At 39.7% G+C, this 23,846-nt stretch overlaps 1 protein-coding gene across 1 annotated transcript in view; it reads right to left on the bottom strand.

Moving 5' to 3' along the window:
- The window catches only part of UPK3A (uroplakin 3A), a 931,143-nt gene that overhangs the window by 826,986 nt on the left and 80,311 nt on the right, over positions 1-23,846 (bottom strand). The window contains exons 2-3 of the mRNA XM_044087232.1: positions 19,603-19,704; positions 17,744-17,984 (exon numbers count right to left, since the gene is read on the bottom strand). Coding sequence (XP_043943167.1) covers positions 17,744-17,984; positions 19,603-19,704 — 343 coding nt within the window. The remainder of the gene's footprint in view (positions 1-17,743; positions 17,985-19,602; positions 19,705-23,846) is intronic.

Here is a 23,846-nt window from a genome sequence, read left to right as displayed (position 1 = left end):
TAACATACACACTCCCCTAGGCAGGACAGCCAGCAGCCAAAAGCCATCTCTTCTCCTACCTACCATACCCTTCCCTCTCACTATCTCTGCATATTTTTCTCCCATTTTTTTCCTCCCATTACTTCTTACCCTGCTAGACCCTATGAGTAGCCAGGATTGCAATTTATCCTACTGACCAGTAGGTGGCATCCTCTTCCCATGACGAGTCTCCTTGAACACATATCTTACTACCTTAACATACAATTCCCAAGCATTCCAGATTTTCCTACACTTCTCTCTCCTGCTGTCCCACTCTATTCCTTCTACTTTACTCTGCTTATTTCTCTACCAACCCTCCCAACCATTTCTCCCAAACTTACCTTAGCAGTCATCACTCTACTGATTGTTCTCCTCTCCTAGAGTTTAATCCTTCACTGGCTCTACCCGCTCCATTCGCCCTGTGGTCTCACTCTGCTCCCCTACCCTGCCCCCAGTACCTCTATATTTATCCTCCCTAGACCACACCCTCATTAACACACTCCCTTACAGAACCCACCTCCTTAAAGTGATATAACCCATTGCCATTTCTGCTGAACACAAACCTAAACTGGTACCTTCCCTCTTCACTAAGCTATAACTACTACCTCATTATGCTACCTTCATCAAGCTCACCATTCCCAAAGTGCTTCTCTTAATACTACTCTTACCTTTCCTTTCTATACCTTACTTACTTACATTCTATGAATACCTTTGCCTAGGATTTTATAACTCCATAAGGCAAACCTCTATACCAACACTTGAAGTCCCTCTCAGCAATACATTTCCAGCCAGCACAACTACCTACCTACCAGCCAAGTATCATAGACTGACCCACATTAAATTCTATAGTTCAAGAACTAGGAAATTCCAGGAGCACATATGCAGGCTCTTAAAACTTTCGATAAGAGTACAGTTTCACCCCTTATTAGATGGCGATATCCACTCAAACCCTGGACCAACCTCTAGCACAACTTCACTGCCCCACACCCCAATTCCTGCTAATTCACAATTACTAGACAGACCCTCTAACTCACTCTTGATAGCCCATCTTAACATACGAAGCATAAACAAAAGTCGCCCACCTACATGCACTCATGGATGTACATTCATTTGACATCCTATGTCTTACTGAAACATGGCTTAAGAACTCAACACAAGATAATGAGATTATTCCACCTGGCTATAATATCCTGAGGCTAGACCATAAAGCTAAGAAGGGTGGGGGAGTAGCTATTCTATACAAAAATGAATTACAAGTAATACCTTTAGATTCTCAACCTCCACCAATAAGTAAGGCTGAAATCCTTACTTCCAAATTACAACTTAAACATAAATCCATCTACATCTGTGTTCATCTGTCCCCAAGTAATAACTCCAGCAACCTAGAGGATATTCTCAGTTGGCTATCCAATACTTACCCACAGGAAACCATAGTGCTTGGTGACTTCAATATTAATTGGAAGAGCTGTTCCTCAGAACAGCCACCTACTCATATTAACCTATATGGTTTTGCCCAAACCATTACATCCCCCTACTAGGACCAATAAACTTAATGGCAAGGAAAGCACCTTAGACTGGATTCTTATAAACAGTCACCACCAAACTTGCAAAGTAGGAACTCTCCCTGAAGATGTAAGTGACCATTCACTGACCTTTATAATCAGATATAAAAGTGATATTCCAAACACAACAACCTACAGGACAATAAGGACCAAAAAGAATTTTAACCCTGATAGCTTTCAAAATTAACTCTTGGCATGTGATTGGTCACCCCTAAAAAACCTACCTCAAGATGCAGTACAATACTTCAGTTCAAAATTGTTAACTATTTTAGACTACCACGTTCAATTAGAGTCGAGACTAAACCAGCCCCATGGCTCTCAATCTATCAAACAAAAAATCCTCCTTAGAAACAAATTACAGGCAAACTGGTGCTCGACTAAAAACCCTGTTAATCAAATAAAGTTTAGACAGCTTAGAAATTAAACGAAAAAAGCCATATTGTTAGACAAAAGGAATTTTTACTTTGAGCTCCAACAAACAAACCAAAATAAGCCGCAAAGATTCTGGTCAGGCATTAACTCTTACACCCTGGGCATTCAGTCACACCTATTCCTTTAGGCTCGGATCACAATAACCCTACTCAAAAAGCCAATACCTTTAACACTTTTTTCACAGAGACTATTCAATCTCTTGCTAAATCAGCTATCCCTTGATACATCATCTACTACCTCCATCACCAATGCACCCCCTTCATTTCACTTTCAACCTGTTCCTACACCCCTTGTCTGTACACTCTTACATAAGCTTAAAACTACCACCCTCTCTGCAGACCTATTACCTGCAGAATACCTGCAAAAAGCTGCAAAGGCCATAGACTTCCCAGTATCCATCCTGATAAACAGAACTATTACAGAAGGAACTATCCCATCAATCTGGAAAATCTCTCACATTATCCCCTTGCATAAGGGAGGCAACTCGAATGAATTATCAGATTATAGACCTATAGCCATATTATCTCCACTGGCTAAGATCATGGAGAAATGCATTCATAAACAGCTGTTAAACCACCTAATAGAAAACAATTTACTAGCCAACTGCCAACATGGTTTTGGACCATTTCATAGCATAGATTGTATTAAGAATCGTAACAAAGATACATTATCCTCAGCCCTCTTCATTGACCTTTCAAAAGCCTTCGACATGGTTAACCACCACCTAATCATTAATGTATTCAAAAACCTGTCTCTAGACACACTAGCTATTCAATGGTTCCAGTCATACTTTGGTAACAAGCAGCAGGCTGTCCTATGGGAAAACAACCTATCCTCCCACCTCCCAATTGCCCTTGGGGTCCCTCAAGGCTCCATATTAGGTCCTCTCCTATTCTCTATTTTTATAAATGACCTATACTCTGTTATACCTCAAGCTACTCCAATATGCAGACGATTCCACGCTAATATGCTCTGCCACCTCACCATCTGTCTTACAGTCCATTACACAAAATGTGTTTAACAGTCGAAAAATGGCTTCTACATCGATGTCTCATTCTCAATCGAAAAAAAAACAAAATGCTACTATTCACTCCCACACGTCTGACCTCCCCACTTACTTTTACTGTCACATCAAGCAATGGCATTATATCTCCCGATTGTACTACTAAACTTCTTGGGGTTCTTATTGACAACAACCTCACCTTTGATTCCCATATTAATAGTACTATAAAAATACTCAACAAAAAACTAGGATCCCTATATAGGATTAAATCCTTTTTCTCACCACTAGCCAGGACCACCATTGCCCATACCCACTTAATCTCTACCCTCCTCTATGCCTCACCTATATACACAAAACTATGTAAAAACATCAACAAACTTGCGATATCCTATAATAACATTGCTAGATTTACAACTGGATCTGCCTATACAGCCCACCATTGTGATAATCTTAAACAGCTAGGATGGCTAGAACTGCCAAATATAATACTATTTAATCAATTAACAGTTGCCCACAAGATCCTGTACCAACCTAACACACCTACACTTACTAGCTTAATCACCCCCTATAACAACCTCAAAACCCTACGCTCAGCAAATAAACCACTTGTACAAATAGGCAAAGCTAACAACGTGGCAGGTGACTCCTTGTTTGCCAACACAGCTGGAAAAATCTGGAACTCCCTCCCAAAAGACCTATCCTCCATTACCTCTATAGCATTATTTAAAACCAAACTGAAACCATACCTTAAAATCACAGTGGTTATGCCCTTGTTCTAACCCAGGCTAACTACCCCTAATTTCTCAAGGCATTATTGCCATTACTGTACAAACTAGTTACTTGTCTGTTAATTTCTAAGAGAGTGTATAACCTAGTTACTTTTTTAAGTCAAATAAAACAAAAGTATTTTCTTATACTATATTGTTAGCAAAATATTTGCATGGCTAACCATAGCTGAAATGTATCATGATTCTGTCTACAGAAATGTAACAAAATGCAATGTATAGGATGATTATCTGCACATTCAACTGTACTTCTAAATGTCTTGTATTGTATATGATAGTGTGTTTGTTTGTTGGAGCTTTTCTCCCCGGGCCTCTACTGAAAATGGACATATATCCAGTTGGACTAGCCCAGTCAACAAATGTAAAATAAAAATAAAATAAATAAAATAAAATAAAATATTGGTATCTCACATTTAGTGTTGAATACTAGATCATAATCTATGAGCACAAGAGTATTACTATACTGCCTGAGGAGACAAAGTGCTATCAGTTGGACCTTCCCTTTTAGTCCACAAATCACGCAGGGAAACATTATTTGGTGAACTTGTTTAAAGGACAAGATAAAAATGCTCATGCTGCCCCCATCTTAGGTACAATTACTACAGCGTTGTCTGTAGCACTGCTCAGCAGTCACCCATGCTACAAATAGTAAGCAATTAAACAAAGGGAAAGACTCAAGCAGCAAAGGCACTCGGACACCTTGGAAATGACAGCAACTGATAATCTCTCACAAGAGCAACTACTACCAAGTTTAATGTGGACACAACACCTGGGTAAACAAGAAATTACAACAAATGAACACTTTCAGCATTGTAACAGCAAAAAAAGAATGAACTGAAAAACAGTTCCAGGCTTACCATGGAAGGAGTTTCCCCATTTCAACTGGTAAGAATGTTGCTTGGCATTTTATACAGAGTAATTCTTACTAAGCTTATGGCACCTTTTTATACATCTCCAGTTAACTCTCACTCCATGTGTCATCCAGACCTTTTTGGGTTTTAAGTGACTTAACAGGCAATATAAGAAAGGGTAAGAAGTAATTAATAAAAATTACACTAAGCTATTCATCTAGTATGCCCTACAATAAAGAAATTAATCAGTTTGCCACTTATTCATATTCACAGACTGATGCTCATATTTACATAGCAGATCTACATGCTGTTGAAGAGATGCCAAGTGCCATAGTAAGACAGGAAAACACATTGTCTACATTCATTTCTATCAGACTGTGCTGCAGATACTGCTAGTTATTTGTCAGCGGTTATGAAAATAAATATTTCCATATGTACTTAATACTTCAAAAAACAAGCGACTTACAAACTATTATATGGCTTCAGCTGAAACGTTAGATGAAGAAAATGGTCATTGACATTTGCATTGTAAGTTGCTCATCCTGATAAATATTCAATGTTATTTATATTGCTCAATTACAACGTTGAGCATATTTTTGTAAATATCGCAAACATGCATTCAGGGGGAATTTCTTGCTCTTATCTAAAAGCTTAAGTCTGGTTAGCAAAAGTATTCTAATTATATGTTTAAGTTTTATGGTCTCCAAAATTTCAATTGGTTAAAGTTTAGCAAATATAATTGCTTTTGCACATTATAATACACTATAGTATTTATAGCAAGACAATGAATGCACCATCACTGTAAAAAATACTTCTTTCTGATAACACTGCAATTTGTAGTTTTACACAACTAATCACATATTTACATTTTGTTATCTTGTGTTCAAGTTACTTTTCAGAAAATGCTCTGGAAAGCAAGGACATGCATAGGCTGACAGGGGCATGGCGTCAAACAGGGGTCAGTAATGTATAAGGATTTGAGACAATCTGGGAAGTAAATGTCGCCTTAACTCATTCACTCCAATGGAGCTCAGGAAGTTTGCACTGTAACTTCTAATGGGCAGAGCCTCAGCCTTTTACAGAAACAAATTATGTCCTCACATTTCAAACAAATGTTCACATCTCTGGAACCATAGGGGTTATGAAAGAAGTGTAAATCGCAAACTCTTCAGCACAAAGTATTTTTATAGTAGTAGTATTTTTAGGTTCTAGGTCTTTAACCAAATTTTGTAAGTCACAGTAAACACAGTAACTATTACATTTGTAATATTTTGTAAACAACTAACAATATCTCGCCAACCACTCAAGTTACACACATACTGTCAGCAGCATTTTATATATCCAGCTGAGAGGTTTCATTTGAGGCTAAGGGGTTCTGTCTGTGTTACTTGGTTGTTGAGATATTTAGTAAAATGTGAAAATTATATCTATATAAATTAATATCACGAACACAACAGTTAATATCTATTTACCTACACTAGACAAAGGTCAAATATTAATGCCATTGAGTTTGCCATTGTGCAAGTTTTAAGATGAAATCTTTTAAAACCTTGTACATAGCATGGTTTTGGAATTATTGATGTAAATATGAACAAGCAATATTTGACGCCTAGAGGCGTCAGTAGGGGTTAACTACAGATGCACCTGGAGGCATCACTCGGATGTAATGAGTTAAGAAGCCAAGTTACAATTTGTCTCAAGAAATTGCTAGTGTGTATATGTAAGCCAGACTGTGGAGTTTCCAGTAAAAGGCCAGGGAATTAACACTACAGACATCCGAGTACAACCAGTTCTGTGAGAGGTCAAGACAATGGAGTTCAATTAGTGATCCTAATCCTTGAGGAGATAAGATGGAGTAAAATTTTTTCAGCTATTCTATCACAAGGGAAGGAGGGGTTGTAATGAAATACTCAGTTCTCAGCGAAGACCAAGGATGCTAGTCTAAAAGTGGGTATATACATAATTCACACTGGGATTTCTTCAGGATGAGGAGGGGCAGCAGACAGAGCATGCAAAAAAAGACCTGAATAGCTATTAGGAATTCTCTGCCCTGGGATGCCCAGAATTCCTCTCTAAACATCTCCCCAACTGTTTACACTAAAGTTTCACCACCTAAAATGGACCTTGTCCAAAGGTTGGGGGGTAGACAAGTGTCTGAGAAGGTGAGATGGAATAATGAAGAGCAACAATGAGATCTGAACTACAGTAGAAAAATGTTTTTTTTTTTGTTACTATAGTACAAGACAGAATGGAATGCATAAAAAATTTGGCATAAACAAAACTAATAGGCTCACTGGCGAAACAGATTAGAATATTTGGCCATTATGAAATAACGACATCCCCCAAACAGCATGCTGAAATAGTGAACACAGCAGAGCCTTTACACCACCACAATGCAAGGAACCATGCTGGGAAGAAAAAATGCCCAACTAAAGCTGCAGCTGTAGTATCAGCTGACTACAAGCCTGTGTAAACGGCTCCTTATCAGTTGAAAGGAGTTTTCAGAAATTTGAAATTCATATAATCAAGATGAGTTTTTGAAAACTCAAACCTTTTGAGCAGAGATCGCAGTACAGTGTGGATCAGGAAATTTACTCGTTCACTCACTGTAGAGATATCTCTGAGCTGGTATATATAATATGCAGGGAGTATGGGTGCGCAGGGGGGCCTTCCCCCTGCAAAACAAAAAAGGTAGATTTTAGTGGGGGGTTTTTTGTATTTTCTTTGATGTTCAGGTTTTCGGAAACTTGATCATATGGTCTCAGTTGTATGAACTTTGAATTTCTGAAAACTCTATCATCTGACAGACCCGTGCATACATCTCAGTAAAGTAGTAGAGTGAGCTGTAGCATTGGTCTCCCTCACGTTCTATCAAACTATATTGTTTGCAGTAAGACAACTCTGGATAACTTATTCCAGGATACTGCCTTGACATATTTTGTCTAGAGATGAACTAAACAATGGCTTTAGAGCAAAGCAACTCCTTTTTTTACTACTGTATTTAGTAACACTGCAATCACAGCAATAAAAATATACACTGAAGCACAAAGCAACAGCAAAACATGCACAATGCAATCAGAAACTACAGCTAAAATGGATTAAAACAAAAATACAAAAAAAAATCAAGACATTTTAAAATGTGCATTAAAAGAAGACTAGTACAAGCCTCTCGACACAAGGTAGTGTACCATCAATGTTTACATTACCCTCTTGAAGTCATGGTTTATTAGACCAAAACTAGATTAATGCAGCTGCCACAGGACCTGAGGCAGACAGGAAAGAAAGTCCTGCAAATGAGGGTAAGTGTTTTCAAGAACAGTGGTTTGACAAGTATCAAAGACAATATCAATGTAGGCCAATGTATCAAAATACTATAGGGTAGAAGTTCAGCATCATATTACAAATGTTAAATGGACGAGTGACCGTTAAGTTGCAAAAACATTTTAGCACTGTTTTGTAAATAACTTAAATTTTTCAACTAATTATTTCTATTAGGGAATATTTTCAGTAAAAGACAAAACATTTAAAACACAGACCACTTTCTAAGCACAACAGTTCAAGGATAAACATTACAGGGAAATGACGCTTGAAAGTGGAGACAGCCTGACCAACCTGTTTCAGCCCCCCTAGGTGGCATGTCCTGTGGCATCCTATCAAGCCCACCTTTCTTGCTTGGAGTGCTACAGTCTAGCAGTGATGACTTATCAAGTTATTTTTCTACATTTTTTCCTTAACATAAATTAATGTTTTATTATTAAATTGTTAAAGTTAATGTTACATTGCTAAAACAATAATTATTAAAATATGCAGGGGAATGCACATCTGCATGCTGTGTGCCCTTTAAGGGCATCAGACTGGGATGATGCCATCTAGGGACAGGAAGTGCTTTGGAAGATGATGCTACTCATTTTTGCTGTAGGCTGAAATTTATGAAAACAGAAGCATTTAAAGCTAGGAATCTGACAGAGACAAAGATACAGGATGAAAAAGGAGGTTTTGCACCTTTTCTGGAGATGCACATGCAGCACTGTATGCACAAAGTGTAGTCATCTTAAAATGTGCTAAACACACCTGAAAGGGAATTTCCAAGTAATCAAAGTCTTGTGGGCAGCAGGACTAGGGTGAGGCTTTATAAAATGTTTTATCAATTGGTATTCGCACTGGTCATGTATGGGAATAGTAATGACACAATATGGTGTGGGACAGGCTACGCAATGTCAACATTTGACATTGAAGTTCGGAATTTTGCTTACTTACAAAATATTCGATACATTGTGACACTATGACGTTGCTGGATACACAATTTAAATGCATAAAGAGTATGCTCCCAAAACAGTGATCAGCTACTACATTTTTTAAACATCTTTATTATCATATTGCAGTTACATGAGCACACATTCAACTAAAAACAAAACAAAAAAACATTACAATGTTTTCCCCCTTTGTACAAACTAGAGAAATGAAGTCATCTTATACAATTTAACATTACATAGATTGCTCTGTCCTGCCACCCTAGAAATATCACTCCTCATGGACATTATTCTATCTATTGTGTTTAATCAAAGAGAAGCAGTGAACCAACCACCAGGACCAATCAGCTAGAAATTCCTGTAGCTCGAAGAGCTAAAACAAAGGGAACCACCAGATAGTAGAGCCAAAATTGTCCATATACTGCACGTAGAAATACAATGCCTTCATTAAAATGAAAAGATGCTACTCCGTCATAGAATTGAGCTATCTTTTATTTGTGAACAAACAGAAATAAGCGCTTTCACGCGGTTAAAACCACGCTTCATCAGATTTCATTAATTTACTACATAAGCTTAATCATTTATAGTGCCAAAGGCGGGAGAATCCATCAATTAACAAGCCAATTAGCAAATAAATCAAATCATATACATGTTGCTGAGCAACTATTGTACTAAAAGCACATCAACATTAAAAACATCAATATAAAAAACATAGGTAGGTACGTAAACCTGTAGTATAAATGTAAACATCAAAATGTAAAGTCTAAAACCATGCAGTATTTCTAAACAGACTCATTTTCTTAAAATCCACATTATTGAACTCAATTTATGTTTGTAGCCATGTCCACCTTGAAATAATATTCAAGGATCTATGCTCCTGAACGGTATATTTAAACTAAAACACTATACTCTATCGACCCAAACATTGGGGGCATAGTGATCAAAGCAATCACATTCTTCCGTCCATTGTGTTTTAGACTACAGTCACTGCTCTAATAAATACGGAGCTATTTATCAGACTATAAACATTCAGTCATGAGCCTAAATACTTTTGCATTAAAATGCTGGGAGATTATTCCACCACAAGCACATCCGCATTAAGGGTATATTTACATTAAAACACCATGATCAACAGACCCGAATATTAGGGGCATAGTGATCAAAACAATCACATTCGTCCGTCCATTCTGTTTCAAACTGCAGTTACTGCTCCAATAGAAACGGAACTATAAATCGGGCTGTGTGCATGTAATCATAAGCCTAAATATTTATGCATTGAATAAAATGCTAAAAGATTATTCCACCACAAGCACATCCACGTTGAAAAGCATGGATATAGAAGGCATATGTAAGCACGTGAATATAGGGTATAGGCATAGAACCATATTATTTACATAAAACAAACTGATTTTGTATTAAGCTTCATTGTATGGAGCGGTGTTTGGCTTACATTAATATCAACCTGAAGACAAAATTCAGAAGCTGAATTCTGAACAATACGTAATCATACTAAAGAGCCATGGCCAGTAAAACCAAACACAAGTGAATATAAAATCAGAACAATGACATTGGTTCATCCATTCTGATAGGGACTATACTTCGTTCCGCGATGAACACAAAACCATTAAACAGGCATTGTTCATATACCTAAAACTCAAATATCAATTACAAGAAGATATGTATAATGAAAAATGTAATATGTACAATGAATAAATAAATAGAAACAAAAAATCATGTTCGGGAGACTTATATGTAATCACAAATGAATATGATTATCGGGACAAACACATTGGCCCATCCATTCTAGTGGAAACTATACTTCGTTCCGCAATGAACACAAAACCATTGAACAGGCATTATTTATACACACAAAGTTCAAATATCATTTGCATGAAAATGTATATAATAGAAAATGCAATATGTACAATCAATAAATAAAAAATAAAAAATAAAAAATGAAAAAATAGAAAACAAAAATCATGTTCGGTCTATAGACAAACTTGTATACTAACTTTGGACCAGGGTTAAGCACTCAATCTAATCATAAGTGCCTAACATCCAATGTTACCTAGAAAATCAATCATAGGTCTAAAGCATATCTGCATATCAAGACTTGAATCAAGGGTCCTTGTAGTCACCAGTTACAAGTCATAATAAACAAAGACATTAGTCATAACTATATCTAAATGAAACAAGAATTCTGATCCAAATTATATATAACTGATCTAAAAACATCGAGATCAGAGATAATAAAATGAGGAACAAAAAACATATATAAAAAACATATATAGAAGGTGCAGTAATGTATGCTGCATATTTCACTAAAACATAAGTGTAAAAAGAGACACAGCTGAAGAACTGAATAAGGAATGAGTACATGAAAACAAAAACAAAATAGGAAAAAATATATAGTGTATGGATGCAACCCACAAATATGTTAATAAAACCTGGTCTATTGTGTTTACTTGCATGTAGTTTACTCCTTCTGAACATACCACCCTCCAAATCTTTTATCTCCTTTGCAAACATTTAGTGGTTTTGCTTTTGTTTTCCATTTCCTATTTTTTTTTTTGACAACCAACAGCATTAAGCTTAGTAAAGCCTTAATGTGTCTAGACAATTCAGTTTCCATCTACTAGCTCAAAAGAATAGTTTCTTTAGTTAAAACATTTTGCTTTCAAACAATCTGCTCAAGTACTCTACTGGGATTTTTTTGAATCTATTAATTTGTTACATTCCCTAAAACATATTCTCAGGTACTCCTTTCTCTTACCCATCACATGCCCAGTCTGCTACTACATTCTGAAATTAATACAAGTTTAACAAATTTAGCAAACCAACAAATGCTAAATGATGTGTCTTATGAAATGGAATATATTCACATGATTTTCTACTCAATTCTGTCCCTATCTTTTTTCAGAAATTATTTATACTACATACAAATAATCTGGGCATAATGCAAAAAGTACAGTTTTGTACCTACCATAAATGTAGATGTTCGAAGATCCACATTGCTGCAGTCATAACCTGTGGGTAGTCCGCTGTCCTCGGTCGGCCCGAATCCCAAAGTATTAGGCTGGCGTCGGTCACGGTCGCTTAGATCTGACGTCAGTACGCCTAGGTACTAAAGCGCATGACCGACGTCATATCCCCAGTCTTTCTTGCCCCAGATGTCAGAAGGCCCTAAAAAGAAAGGCCATAACTAAAAAACAATATTTACAATCCAAAACACACAACCACCCCAAACTACAGTGGGGAAGGAGGGAGGGTAAATTGGACTGCAGCAATGTGGATCTTCGAACATCTACATTTATGGTAGGTACAAAACTGTACTATGTTCTTCATCTCACATTGCTGCAGTCATAACCTGTGGGTAGAATCCCAAAGCAAAGGTAAAGGGAGGATGGCAAAATTATAAAGCATTGGGAGCTGCTAACATGCCCTGTAAAACTGCAGTGGCAAACCCAGCCCTAGATTTGGAATAAAGAGGGAGATGGTAATGTTTAGAAAAAGTGTGCACTGAACTCCAAGTAGCTGCCTCCAAGATATCTTTAGTAGCTACACCCCTTAAAAAAGCAGTAGAAGTGGCAGTAGCCCTAGTGGAATGAGGTCTGATTCCAGCCGGAATCTCCTTACCATGATGAGAATAACAAAAAGCAATGCAATGGCCAATCCACTTAGAAATAGTTTGCTTAGAAACAGGTTTCCCCTGAGATCCCAAAGCAAAAGAAACAACTGTTGAGACTGTCTGAACCCTTTAGTTCTGCTCAAATAATAACGCAACTGCCTGTGAATATCCAAAGAATGCAAAATTTTTTCCCCTTTATTTTGGGGGTCAGCATAAAATGTAGGCAAATGAATAGATTGGTTCAAGGCCACATTTGAAACAACTTTAGGCATAAAAGTAGGGTTAGTACGTAGGGATACCCTATCCTTATGAAAAATCAGGAAGGGCTCAACTGCCATTAGAGCCTGTAATTCAGATACTCTTCTAGCAGATGTAATGGCCAACAAAAAAGCAGTCTTCCAAGACAAAAACTTCAACTCAGATGTAGCTGCAGGTTCAAAAGGAGGTAAAGTAAGTTTTTCCAACACAAAATTGAGATCCCAGGAAGGAGTAGGAGCTCTACGTGGGGGTCTTATGTTCTTTGCCCCTCTAAGAAATTGCTTAAACAAAGGATGGGAGAATAATGGTGGGTCACAATCATAGTGAGCAGAAATGGCTGCAGCATGAACTTTTACAGAGGAGAAAGACAAATCTTTGTCTAGTAATTCTGTAAGATACTGAAGAGAAACACACAAATTAGGTACTGAAACATCAAAGCTCTTTGCTTGGCTCCAAAGAAAAAATCTCCTCCATTTATCAGCATAAACTTTCCTTGTACTAGGCCGTCTGGCCTCCAAAATAACATCCAAAACTTGTTGAGGAAGCTGCGACCCTCCAGGGTCTAGAACCGAATATGCCAGGCTGTCAGATGCAGGGACTGTATCCTTACATTGAGGAAATGATTGCCTGCCTGGGACAAAAGGTGTGGAACTGATGGCAAAGGCCAAGGAGGCTCCCGTACCAAACTCCTCAGCAGAGGGTACCAGTGCTGACGTGGCCAATCTGGAGCTATTAGAATCATGGAGGGCTTGTCCTGTCTGACCTTCAAGAGCACCTTGGGAAGGAGAGGCAGAGGAGGAAAGGCATAGACGAGAAGATTGTTCCAACTGAATGATAGAGCATCCACTTTCCAAGCTTTCGGATGAAACAGCTTTGTGCAAAACTTTGGCAGCTGGAAATTTAGTGGGGAAGCGAACAGATCTATGTCTGGAGTCCCCCAAAGCACTGTCAACTGTCGAAATACATGAGGATTCAATTTCCACTCATGGGGATCCACCATCTGTCTGCTCAAAACATCCGCTAAGGAGTTCTGTGCTCCTGGCAGAAACCTTGCCTGAAGAGTGAGGTGCAAACTGAGAGCAGTCTCCCACAAAATCATAGCTTGTCTGCAAAGAGGGTACGAATGGGTTCCCCCTTGCTTGTTGATGTACCACATGACAGTTGTGTTGTCTGTTTGAATCAACACGTGTCCTGGTTGAAGTAGATCCTTGAAGGCCATCAATGCAAATTGGACTGCTAACATCTCCTTCATGTTGATATGCAAATGTTGAAGTCTGGCAGGCCACGTGTCTTGAACCCATTTTCCACTGAGGTGTGCTCCCCAAGCCTTGTCTGAGGCATCTGTCATTAAGATCTGACTCGCCTCTGGTCGGGTCACAGAGAGTCCCTTGTTTAGGTGACATTCCTGAGCCCACCACAAAAATTCCTTTTGAATGCAAGGTATTATCTGAATGACAGTGTCCAAATCGTGGCAGTGTTGAGTCCATACACTTTTGAGATACCATTGTAACTTCCTCATATGCAGTTTGGCATTGGGAAGCACTAGAATACAAGATGCCATGAACCCCAAGGCTTGAAGGACTGTCCTTGCAGTCAGCCTGGACAGGAGAGACAATTGCTGGAAGTAAAGGGTAAGATTTCTTTGTTTGTCCGGGGTCAAAAACGCCATCTGAGAGGCTGTATTCAGTCTTACACCCAGAAAGCACATGTCCTGAGAGGGTACGAGACTGGACTTTATTTTGTTCACAGAATACCCTAGGCACCTTAACACTGCCATAACATACTGAAGATGGTGAAGTAGCTTGTCTTTGTCTTGAGCAAGAATCAGGCAATCGTCCAAATAAGGATAAATTTGTATTCCTCTTAACCTTAAGAAGGCTATCACTGGAGCCAGAACTTTTGTGAATACCCTGGGCGCAGTAGATAAGCCAAAGGGCAATGCAGAGAACTGATAATGTAAAGTCCCAGCCCGAAAACGCAGGAATCTCCTGCAGCTGGGCCTGATAGGAATATGAAGATAAGCCTCCTTGAGATCCAGAGTTACCATCCAGTGATCTTTGCCTAGCAGAGGCAGAAGTTGTTGCAAAGTCAACATTTTGAATTTTGGAATGTCCAGGTAAGTGTTGAGAGTAGACAAATCCAGAATTGGCCTCCAAGTGTTTTCCTTTCTTTGGTACAAGAAACAGGCGAGAATAAAATCCTAGGCCCACTTCTGACGGAGGGACCCGCTGGATAGCCTCCATTTGTAGAAGTAAAAAAATCTGTTTGTGAGCCTCCACCTTTTGCTGAGGAGGGACATCTGGCATGCCTTTGAAAGGGGACAATGTGTGGAAATAAAACTTGTAACCTCGGTTTATGATGTCCAGTACCCATTTGTCCTGGGTGACTAAAAGCCAATTTTGCCTGAAAAGTGCCAACTTTCCTCCCAGAGGAGCTGCCTGACAGGAAGGATCGGGCAGCTGAAGATGTAGGACATTGGGTCTGTTTACGAAAGGACTGGCCCCTGCCCTCACCTGTAGACTGTGCAGGGGAACTCCACGTCCTAGGCCTAAAAGAACCCTGGGCATGAGCTCTGCCCCTACCACGTCTAGATCTACCCCTAGACTGTAAATCAGAAGAAGGGTAAGCCCATCCCTTAGTAGGCCAATTCCTGCTAAACTTAGGGGGCTGCACCTGCAAAAAATCCTTAACAGTCTGCATAGACTTAGCTTTGTCTTCCATTTTCTTCAAGACTGACTCCACAGAAGAACCAAACAAAACTTCAGACTGCAGGGGAGCATCCAAAATACGAGCTTTAACATGCTCTGACAAGTTCTGATCCTTAAGCCAAGCGTGCCTATGAATAACTGATCCAGTGGCAGCCACCCTGGAAGAGGCCTGTAAAGCATCAAAACCACACTGCAAAGAATGTTTACCCACCTGATCAGAGGCATGAACCAAATCTTGTAATTCTTTACACTCTATGCCCTCTGCTAAAGCATCTACCTTAGATTTCAACTGACTAAGGAGAAAATTCTGGTACTTCAGCATATGAAACTGGCAATTCAAAGCCCTCATTGCAAGAGTGGAAGAGGTATACACTTTTTTACCCCACCTATCCAAAGCTCTAGAGTCTTTATCCATAGGAACTGGATTCTTGACAACAGAAGCCCTGACACCCTTAGGTCCCTGGCTAATAGTTTCTGGGTCAGCCCTAGGGCTCTTATACAAATATTTATGAGCCTCTGGCACTCTGTAATACCTATCTGGCTTAACTGGGGCAGGAGGCAAAGAGTCTGGATTAAGGGAAGCCTCAGAGAAAACATCCTGCACAACATCCAAAACAGGAGGTATAGCCAAGGGCCTATGTTGTGGCAAAAATAGGAATTCCCTAAGCCTCTTTCGGGAATCTGAGAAATCCTGACCTTCCCATTTAAAATGTTCCCTCATAGAATGCAGAGTTTCTGAAAAAGAAAAATCCTCTGGAGGGGAAGCAGAAGGACTAGAATCCTCTGCATCTGAATCAGAATAAGGGGGAAAATCCTGAATGTCTTCAGCCGAAGACTCTGAGTAATCTGAAGAGTGTTCCAATCCTTCCACCTCTGGCTCCACCCTAGGCCTCTTATCTGGAGGGGGCATAAAACCTCTGATCAAGGAAATCAAATCTTCTGCCATTTTAAGCATGTGTTTTTTAGGTACAGAACCTGCAGAAGCAGGACTGACGCCAGAGGAAGACAAACCAGGCCTGGCCTTGGAAGGTACCTTAGAGACAGAGGGAGAAGGCCTAACCACCTTATGTAAAGAAGGGATAACAGCCACCTGAGAGGCCCCCTCAGCCTGACCCAACTCCTGAGAGGCCACATCTTGCAAAATTAAAGGTTCCCCCTGAGACTCAACTGAACCCTCGGCTGGATCCACAGATTCCACCGTGGTTTCTAAAGAACCGGCATCCGGAATGGACTCATCCTGTTTAGATTTTACTGATTTCTCCTTACGCTTCTTAGCGGTAGCAGGCGTCGGAGGATCCGACGGCATATTATAATTACACCGCTTACCGAAGACAAGCCTAGCACAATCTAACCTACGTTTAATGGTGCGCTTATTAAAGTTAGCACAAAAGCGACACCCGACTACGTCGTGCTCAGGCCCCAAGCAAGGAATACAGAGAGAGTGGTAATCCCTATGAGGTATCTGTTTCCCACAAGAAATACAATTATTCACTTTTTCTGACATCCGGATTAAACTGAGGCAAGAAAAGACAAAAATATTCCCCAATGGGGTACTTAGCCCAACTTGGTTTCGGTCTGAAATTCAGAATACGAAAATTTCAGGACGCCGAACGGCACTTGCAAACGCTGCTTCTGCTTCGGACCATGCGGCAAGAAAGACTGGGGATATGATGTTGGTCATGCGCTTTAGTACCTAGGTGTACTGACGTCAGATCTAAGCGACCGTGACCGACGCCAGCCTAATACTTTGGGATTCAGGCCGACCGAGGACAGCGGACTACCCACAGGTTATGACTGCAGCAATGTGAGATGAAGAACATCTATATAGTTTCACACGGAGGCCTTTGCAGTTCCCCAAATACTTACAGCAATTAATTCCAAACATGAGAAAAAACACAAGTGCATGACTGGCACTGTTGTCATTGGAAATGTGTGGAAAGAGCAGACATGCACTAAAACCTGTCTGTTTCACAGTAATATTACAGTAATTCCTTACTAAATGCACTCCATATAAGTGCTGTGACTTGATATCTGCTTCAGAGGACTCCAGTCCTTCACATCAGAGGAATTGATACATTATACATCTCCCTCTACCCAATTTCTGTGTAACAATGCAAATCAGTGATGCAACATCAGATGTGCAACTGATCATAATCTTACTCTGTGTGGAAAGTCACTAAGCATTTACCAGTTCAATCCAGTGGCTTCTTAAAGTTTAAAGACATGACTTGAAAAACTAAAATTTTACCTGTAAGCAGTGTTGTTCAGCAGTGGTGCATTACAAAGTACAGTAATATCTGCACTGTTCAAACACTGAGTATCACTGCCAACCCTGAAAAGGTAACGTTGCAATGCATCAGTAACATTGCTTAATGATGGCAAATTTCTGCAGTCTGGCATTGAAAGAGCTGCTGCTTGGTAAGGTTCAATTGATCCTCCAGATGTCTGCTGAAAGGTTTTGCCTGTAGCAGTAACAGCTTGTGATGCAACTGTAAAAATAAAGGATTAAAATAGAATTAAAAACTTACAGATGGCAATTTTACTGAGAAATTGAACTAGCTTCTGCATGTTTCCCTGTATTTATGCATTTCCAAATCCCACCTCCATAAAAAATTTAACAGATCTGGCTAGTGAAAGCCCTCGATTGACAGAAAAGGCCAAAGTTGCTTCTAAAATCCATAAACCAAAGAATATCTGGATCATCATACACCATCCCATTCCATTACGAATGTACAGTAGAAAGAGTGGCATAGGGCTCCTTAGTCAACCTAGTTATAAGAAAAGTAGATCACTTGTTGATACTGATTTGCCAAAGACTTCCTTAAAATGCTCTTTTTTGCAAGAAAAAACTTTCCTGCTGCTGGAAGGGTCATGTCTGGCTAAACAGAGGGATACCAGACAACCTCTGTATGCTTTTCTTCATTTCAGCTCTACCATTTCTGTTCCTCTCCTCATGCACAAACATGAAGCAAAGTATATGGGTGGGGGTGGGGGGTTTAAAGGAAAAGACCCACAGCTTCATTCTTATCTTGAGTCCCTAAAGATCTCCCCAATTTACAAGACATGTATGCACATTTTACCACACTAATAAAACAAACAACATACAAGGCAGACTTTATAAACACACCCAGAGAAAATTCTTAAATAGAAACAAAAACACAGCATAAGAAAGATGTACATTGCAAACACTAGAGTTTCAAGTTCATTGCACATTTATGCAACAGTTAACACTACAGCAGGATTTGGGTTAGCACAGAACTCCCAATATATATTGCAATCTTCCCCAGCTATAGCATTACAATTATGAAGTTGTAGCTGGACTAGAGGGAGAAAACAAAAAGAACAACTCACTGTCACCACAGACTCAGACCCATGTATGTCTGCCCAGAACAGGAGTTCTCTCAGTTCTTGCACTATGTACTTTGCAAACAAAAATAATAAAATCACAATTTCACCAATACTGTGTTGCTGCAGCATTTTACAGTGAATCCAAAGCAAGCTCATCAAGTTACATTTGTTTGACAGCAGAAAATCAGAGCCTAGTCACCTTTTTAAGTGTCTTAATGTTATATGCCCCATCCACCACTGCCATTCCCCTTACTCCCCTCCATCTGTCCCATGCCCTCTTTGTGAATAGCTCTCCATCTACAAACATATTCCACTGTATAGGTTAACAACCCTCTCTGAAGGGGAATTGCTGGAGATCCAGAAGTTGTCCAATATTTTGCCTGTGTCCCCACCTTTGCTCGGAACAAAACCCCTCATGTCATGCTCTCAGTCTTGTGCATCAATATTGTGTCTTCTTTTTGTTTCAGGAGAAGAGCTCCATCTCCTCCAACCTTTAGTCATATTCCTTCCCTTCCATGAATTCTTCAGGTAGGTTTCCTCAGAATTATTTCAAGTAACCAGATACTGTTTATTACATAGTCTTCACAACCACACAAAATGCTCGAGGTCTAAGCATAATATCCCATCCACATTCTCCTGATCCACTGCTACCAGTTCTACTCCATCCTAGTGATACCACTCCTCACAGGTAATACTTCAAAGCAGGCTTATGGTTTCAAATGTGTTGCTGAGTATTTATTTAGAATGCTCAATATCTACCTTTCTGCTCAGTGTTCAACCTTTCCAAATCCTTCTCTAGATAGTCTTCCACTGCAATACCTATGCTTGCACCATCAGCAGAGGATGATCCAGTTTCTGTTCCTTCAGATCAAGCACAGTGAAAAGTACTAGACACATGATAGACCCCTGTGGTACTCCACTACTCCCTTTAATGCCTGATATTGTCTTAAATCCAGACCTCTTCCTCTACCATTCAACCATGTACATACCCAGTTCCTTAGTCCTGGGTCATACCCAAACCACTCCAGTTTTTCATTCAGCCTCCTATGTATGTGGAACAAAGTCAAAGGCCTTGATAAAGTCCAGGAGAACTATATTCATCCGCTCTCTACTATCAAGTGTTTCTATAAATCAATCACAAAAACTGTTCTGGTTTGATTGAGAGCTCCTTCTTGCCATAATCCCATGCTGGTTGCCAACATGCCTGTAGCTCTACAGAATTTTCTATCTCCCCCCAACCCTGCACAAAGGGTACAAAACTGAAGTCTTATAGGACTTCTGCACTAGCCAGTGACTTGACCATCAGGAAGCTTGCTAACAAGCCGGTAATAGTTGTAATGACTCTGGAGACAATCTGGCCCTTGAGCTTTGTCCAATCTAAGAGTAGCCAGGCCCAATGAACCTCCTCATTATCCTATCAAAGTGTCTACCCACAGTTCACTTGTTCTGATAGCAGAACACTTTTGTTTTCCTTTGTATTGTGGAGACCAACTCAACTGTCATTCATTTCCATGTTTTTTGCCATTCTGTGATCACACACTAGCTTTATTCAGCCTGGCAAGTTCTGCCATAACCTTCCTAATTTATGTACTTAAAATTATACTTGCTTCTCTTCTGTTGATTTCTCTTCAATGTTTGCCTCATCTGCCCTTACTATATCTACTGCACTTTCTAGCTTCCTTTTACTTTGCCTCTTCTACCTCCCCAACTCAGGTTTCTGTTGTGTCCACACTGGCCTCTCTTAACTCTTCATTCCCTTTACTACTCCAGCTGCAACCCATTCCAACAGCTTAATACCTCAATTTGATAGATAACATTCTTCTAAGACTAGACCACTTCATGCATAATCCACCTCTAAAACTCCTAAACACCTATCATTTTTTTTACTCTTCCCCCTTACCGTAAACCATTCAGTAGTTTGATCACTTTTGGCTAATGAGGCTTTAACCCAGACATCTATGACGCCCTCTGTATTTGGTCAGTGCAATATCCAAAATTGTATTCTTTGTTTAAATTCTCCAACAGCTAGCTGAACCCTTCATGGCCAATATCCCAGAATTCTCAACTCCACAAGTCTCCTTATGAAAGATTTAGAACCCCCCCCCCTAAGTATTAATCTCTTCCTCCAACCCCACTTTATAGGACAAAATAAAGTGGGGTAAGAGGAGAGAATAATCTTCCACCCTCTATTGCTGTGGTTAGTGCAGGATTTAACCAGTTCTCCCCACACTTCCTCTGGCTTACCTGTCAGAGCAAAGCACTTAACCAGTCTTCTAATACTCAAACTGTAAAATTGCTCCACTCCTGGTATGGTGAGGTTTTTCTTCTCAGACCTTATGTCTGATGCCCTCTTTTATATGATCATAGGTAGTTAATAGGCTATTGGCCCTGAGGCCCTTATAAGCCTAGCCAAGAGTTTAACCCATGCATAGACAAATCAGCACCTGATGCCCCTTGTCCAGCAGGGGGACACGGGTGGAATCCCAGGGATGTGTTTTCTATTTCCCATCCAGTTATCCAGACTGTGCTCAAAAGGGGGTAAAAATGTACTCTACTCGACTTTTATGCAGGCTAACACTCTACAGTAACTCCTTTTGCCATTTCTCAACAACCCAAACTCTGGCACTTACACTTTTCTCACGATTACTGGCCCATGTTTCTGTGATGCCAGCAATGGTAACAATAGCACTGCTTATTACCCAGACTACATGCATTGTAGAATAAGACCACCCAATCACAGTCTGAATTATGCTATTTTATCCTCTATGTTCCATAACTTCAATCCTGCTTTTTACTGCCTAAAAAATTATCTCCCTAGTCTACATGTGTTAGTTACCCCCCACAACTTCCAAAGGTACTGCTGGTAAGATGTATATTTCCAACCCAGCTCTAAACATAGATATCCATTCTAGTCTATGGTGGAGTCTGTCCCTTGTGTACAGCTGGTCAGATCTACCTCCAATGCCCTACCAGTCATAAGCCTTTTGCCCCCAACCTCCAACACAGTCTGCCATTATGCTCCTACTTCTCTTTCCTGCATATGCTGACTACTGGAAAAAGCAATACTTCTGAAAATGTTAACCCCCAAGCCCTTCTCCTAAGGTTTGCCACCTCAGCTAACTCCTCTAACAGATCACTGGTGTCTATATGAACAGCAGACACCCTCGTACTTCTGATTACTGTCAGAACCCCCTTTATGCAATCCAAGCTCAGACTCTCACCAAGACTTCAAATCTCCTCTGCAATTAAGTGTCCACCATGACTGGTAGGGCACTAGGAACCCACAAAGATTTCTTCTTGCTGCCCCCCCCCCCCCACAAACATCTATTCCCATCTCTACTTCAGCCACTTCCAGTCGGTCATTTATTTTGACTGCATCCTTCCCCATAGTTACACAAGATCTACCATAACCCTCCTGTGTTCTTACAAGACTCTTCCACTAATCTCTCTCTCTCTCTAGCCCTCTGCCTTGATTCATACAAGCAAATCTTTCTCTTGCCCACTTCCTTCCTGGTCTTCTTGTATTGCTTGTTCCTACTGGATCACTTCTAACTCTACCTCTTAGTTCTCATTTGTCATCATTTTCAATTATCCTTCCACGATGGCTTCTTTCCTGCCCTTCCATTCTTGGCTGCACTTTGCCCCTTCTCCTCTAAGATGACAATGTGCCACTCCACTTACATATAGACCTAGGTCTCCTTTCTCCCATCACCTTACTCTGTGCCATCCAACTTGCTTGTACTCTGTTGGCAATGTATTCCCATACACATTAACATCCTGCAAGACCCAGAACACTACACAACAGTTTATCGTAATGAGATCAATATTGCTTATGTTAAAATTAATTTTTACTTGGACCATTTATTGCAGGGGAGTTTTAATGAAAAGCTATACAATTTTTTACATGTAGAGAAACCTAAGATTCCCTGCATATTTGGTATCCCTAAAACACACAAAGGGATCAACAACATGAAATTCAGACCAATTGTGGCTGGTGCAGGGATCATTACTCAACCTCTAGCTATTTTTATAGATTCTCAGTTAAAGTTCTTGAACTCTGTGACACACATAATGAAGGACTCTTGGGACTTTTTGAGAAGTATGTCTAAAGATAAATACGGTCCGGAGGTTTGGTTAGTCACTATTGATGTGGTTGAGTTGTTTCCAAGCATACCACATGAAAAGGGTTTAGAATGGTTTGGTGAAATTTTAACAGAATCAGGGTTGGAGAGGAACACCCTAAACTTGATTATGGATTTTATGGACACCATCCTTACAAATAATTTTATTCACTTTAACGGTGAGTTTTACCAACAAAGGAAAGGTGTTGCGATGGGGCTGCTTGTGCCCCCTATATGCTGTGTTTTGTACTACTGGAAACAAACATTTGTTCTTAACACAGATCGGTGGGGTTATATCACATTCTACACACATTACTTGGATGAAATTTGTTTATCGTGGGATGGGCCTAGAGAGAAATTTGATGATTTTATGGTGCATCTTAACCAAACTACTGATTTCCTGGCCCTTACATACACAGTTAGTGATTTTTCCATCAATTATTTAGACATTACACTTTATAAGGATGTGATTAACCACTGCTTTCAGTCCAAATTATACTGGAATGTTTTGTTTTCTAACTCATACTTACATTTTGAGAGCAGACACCCTTATTATCAAAAAAAGGGATAGTAAAGGGGCAGATGATTAGGGCCTCTAGAATGACCAGTGTGACTGACGAATTTTTAGAAGAGGTTAGAACCCTGACCTCACTTTTTTTTTTTTTTTTTGAGAGAGAGGTTATCCCAAACAATTGGTGGACAACATGTCAATGAGGTTATTATGAACGGGGAAAGGAAGTTGGTAAGTGAAGCCTGAAGTGGAGGTATCTGAGGAAGCTGATCTTAAACACAAAGGGGCCTTCATTCACACCTTTTCTACTACATCCACCCAAGTGGAAGACATTATTAAAAAATACTGGCATATTTTAAAGTTCAATGATG

Source organism: Protopterus annectens, chromosome 11.part0, assembly GCF_019279795.1.
Source record: "Protopterus annectens isolate FY-2018-M chromosome 11.part0, PAN1.0, whole genome shotgun sequence".
Taxonomy (NCBI): domain Eukaryota; kingdom Metazoa; phylum Chordata; order Ceratodontiformes; family Protopteridae; genus Protopterus; species Protopterus annectens.
This window is presented reverse-complemented; position numbering and strand designations above follow the sequence as displayed.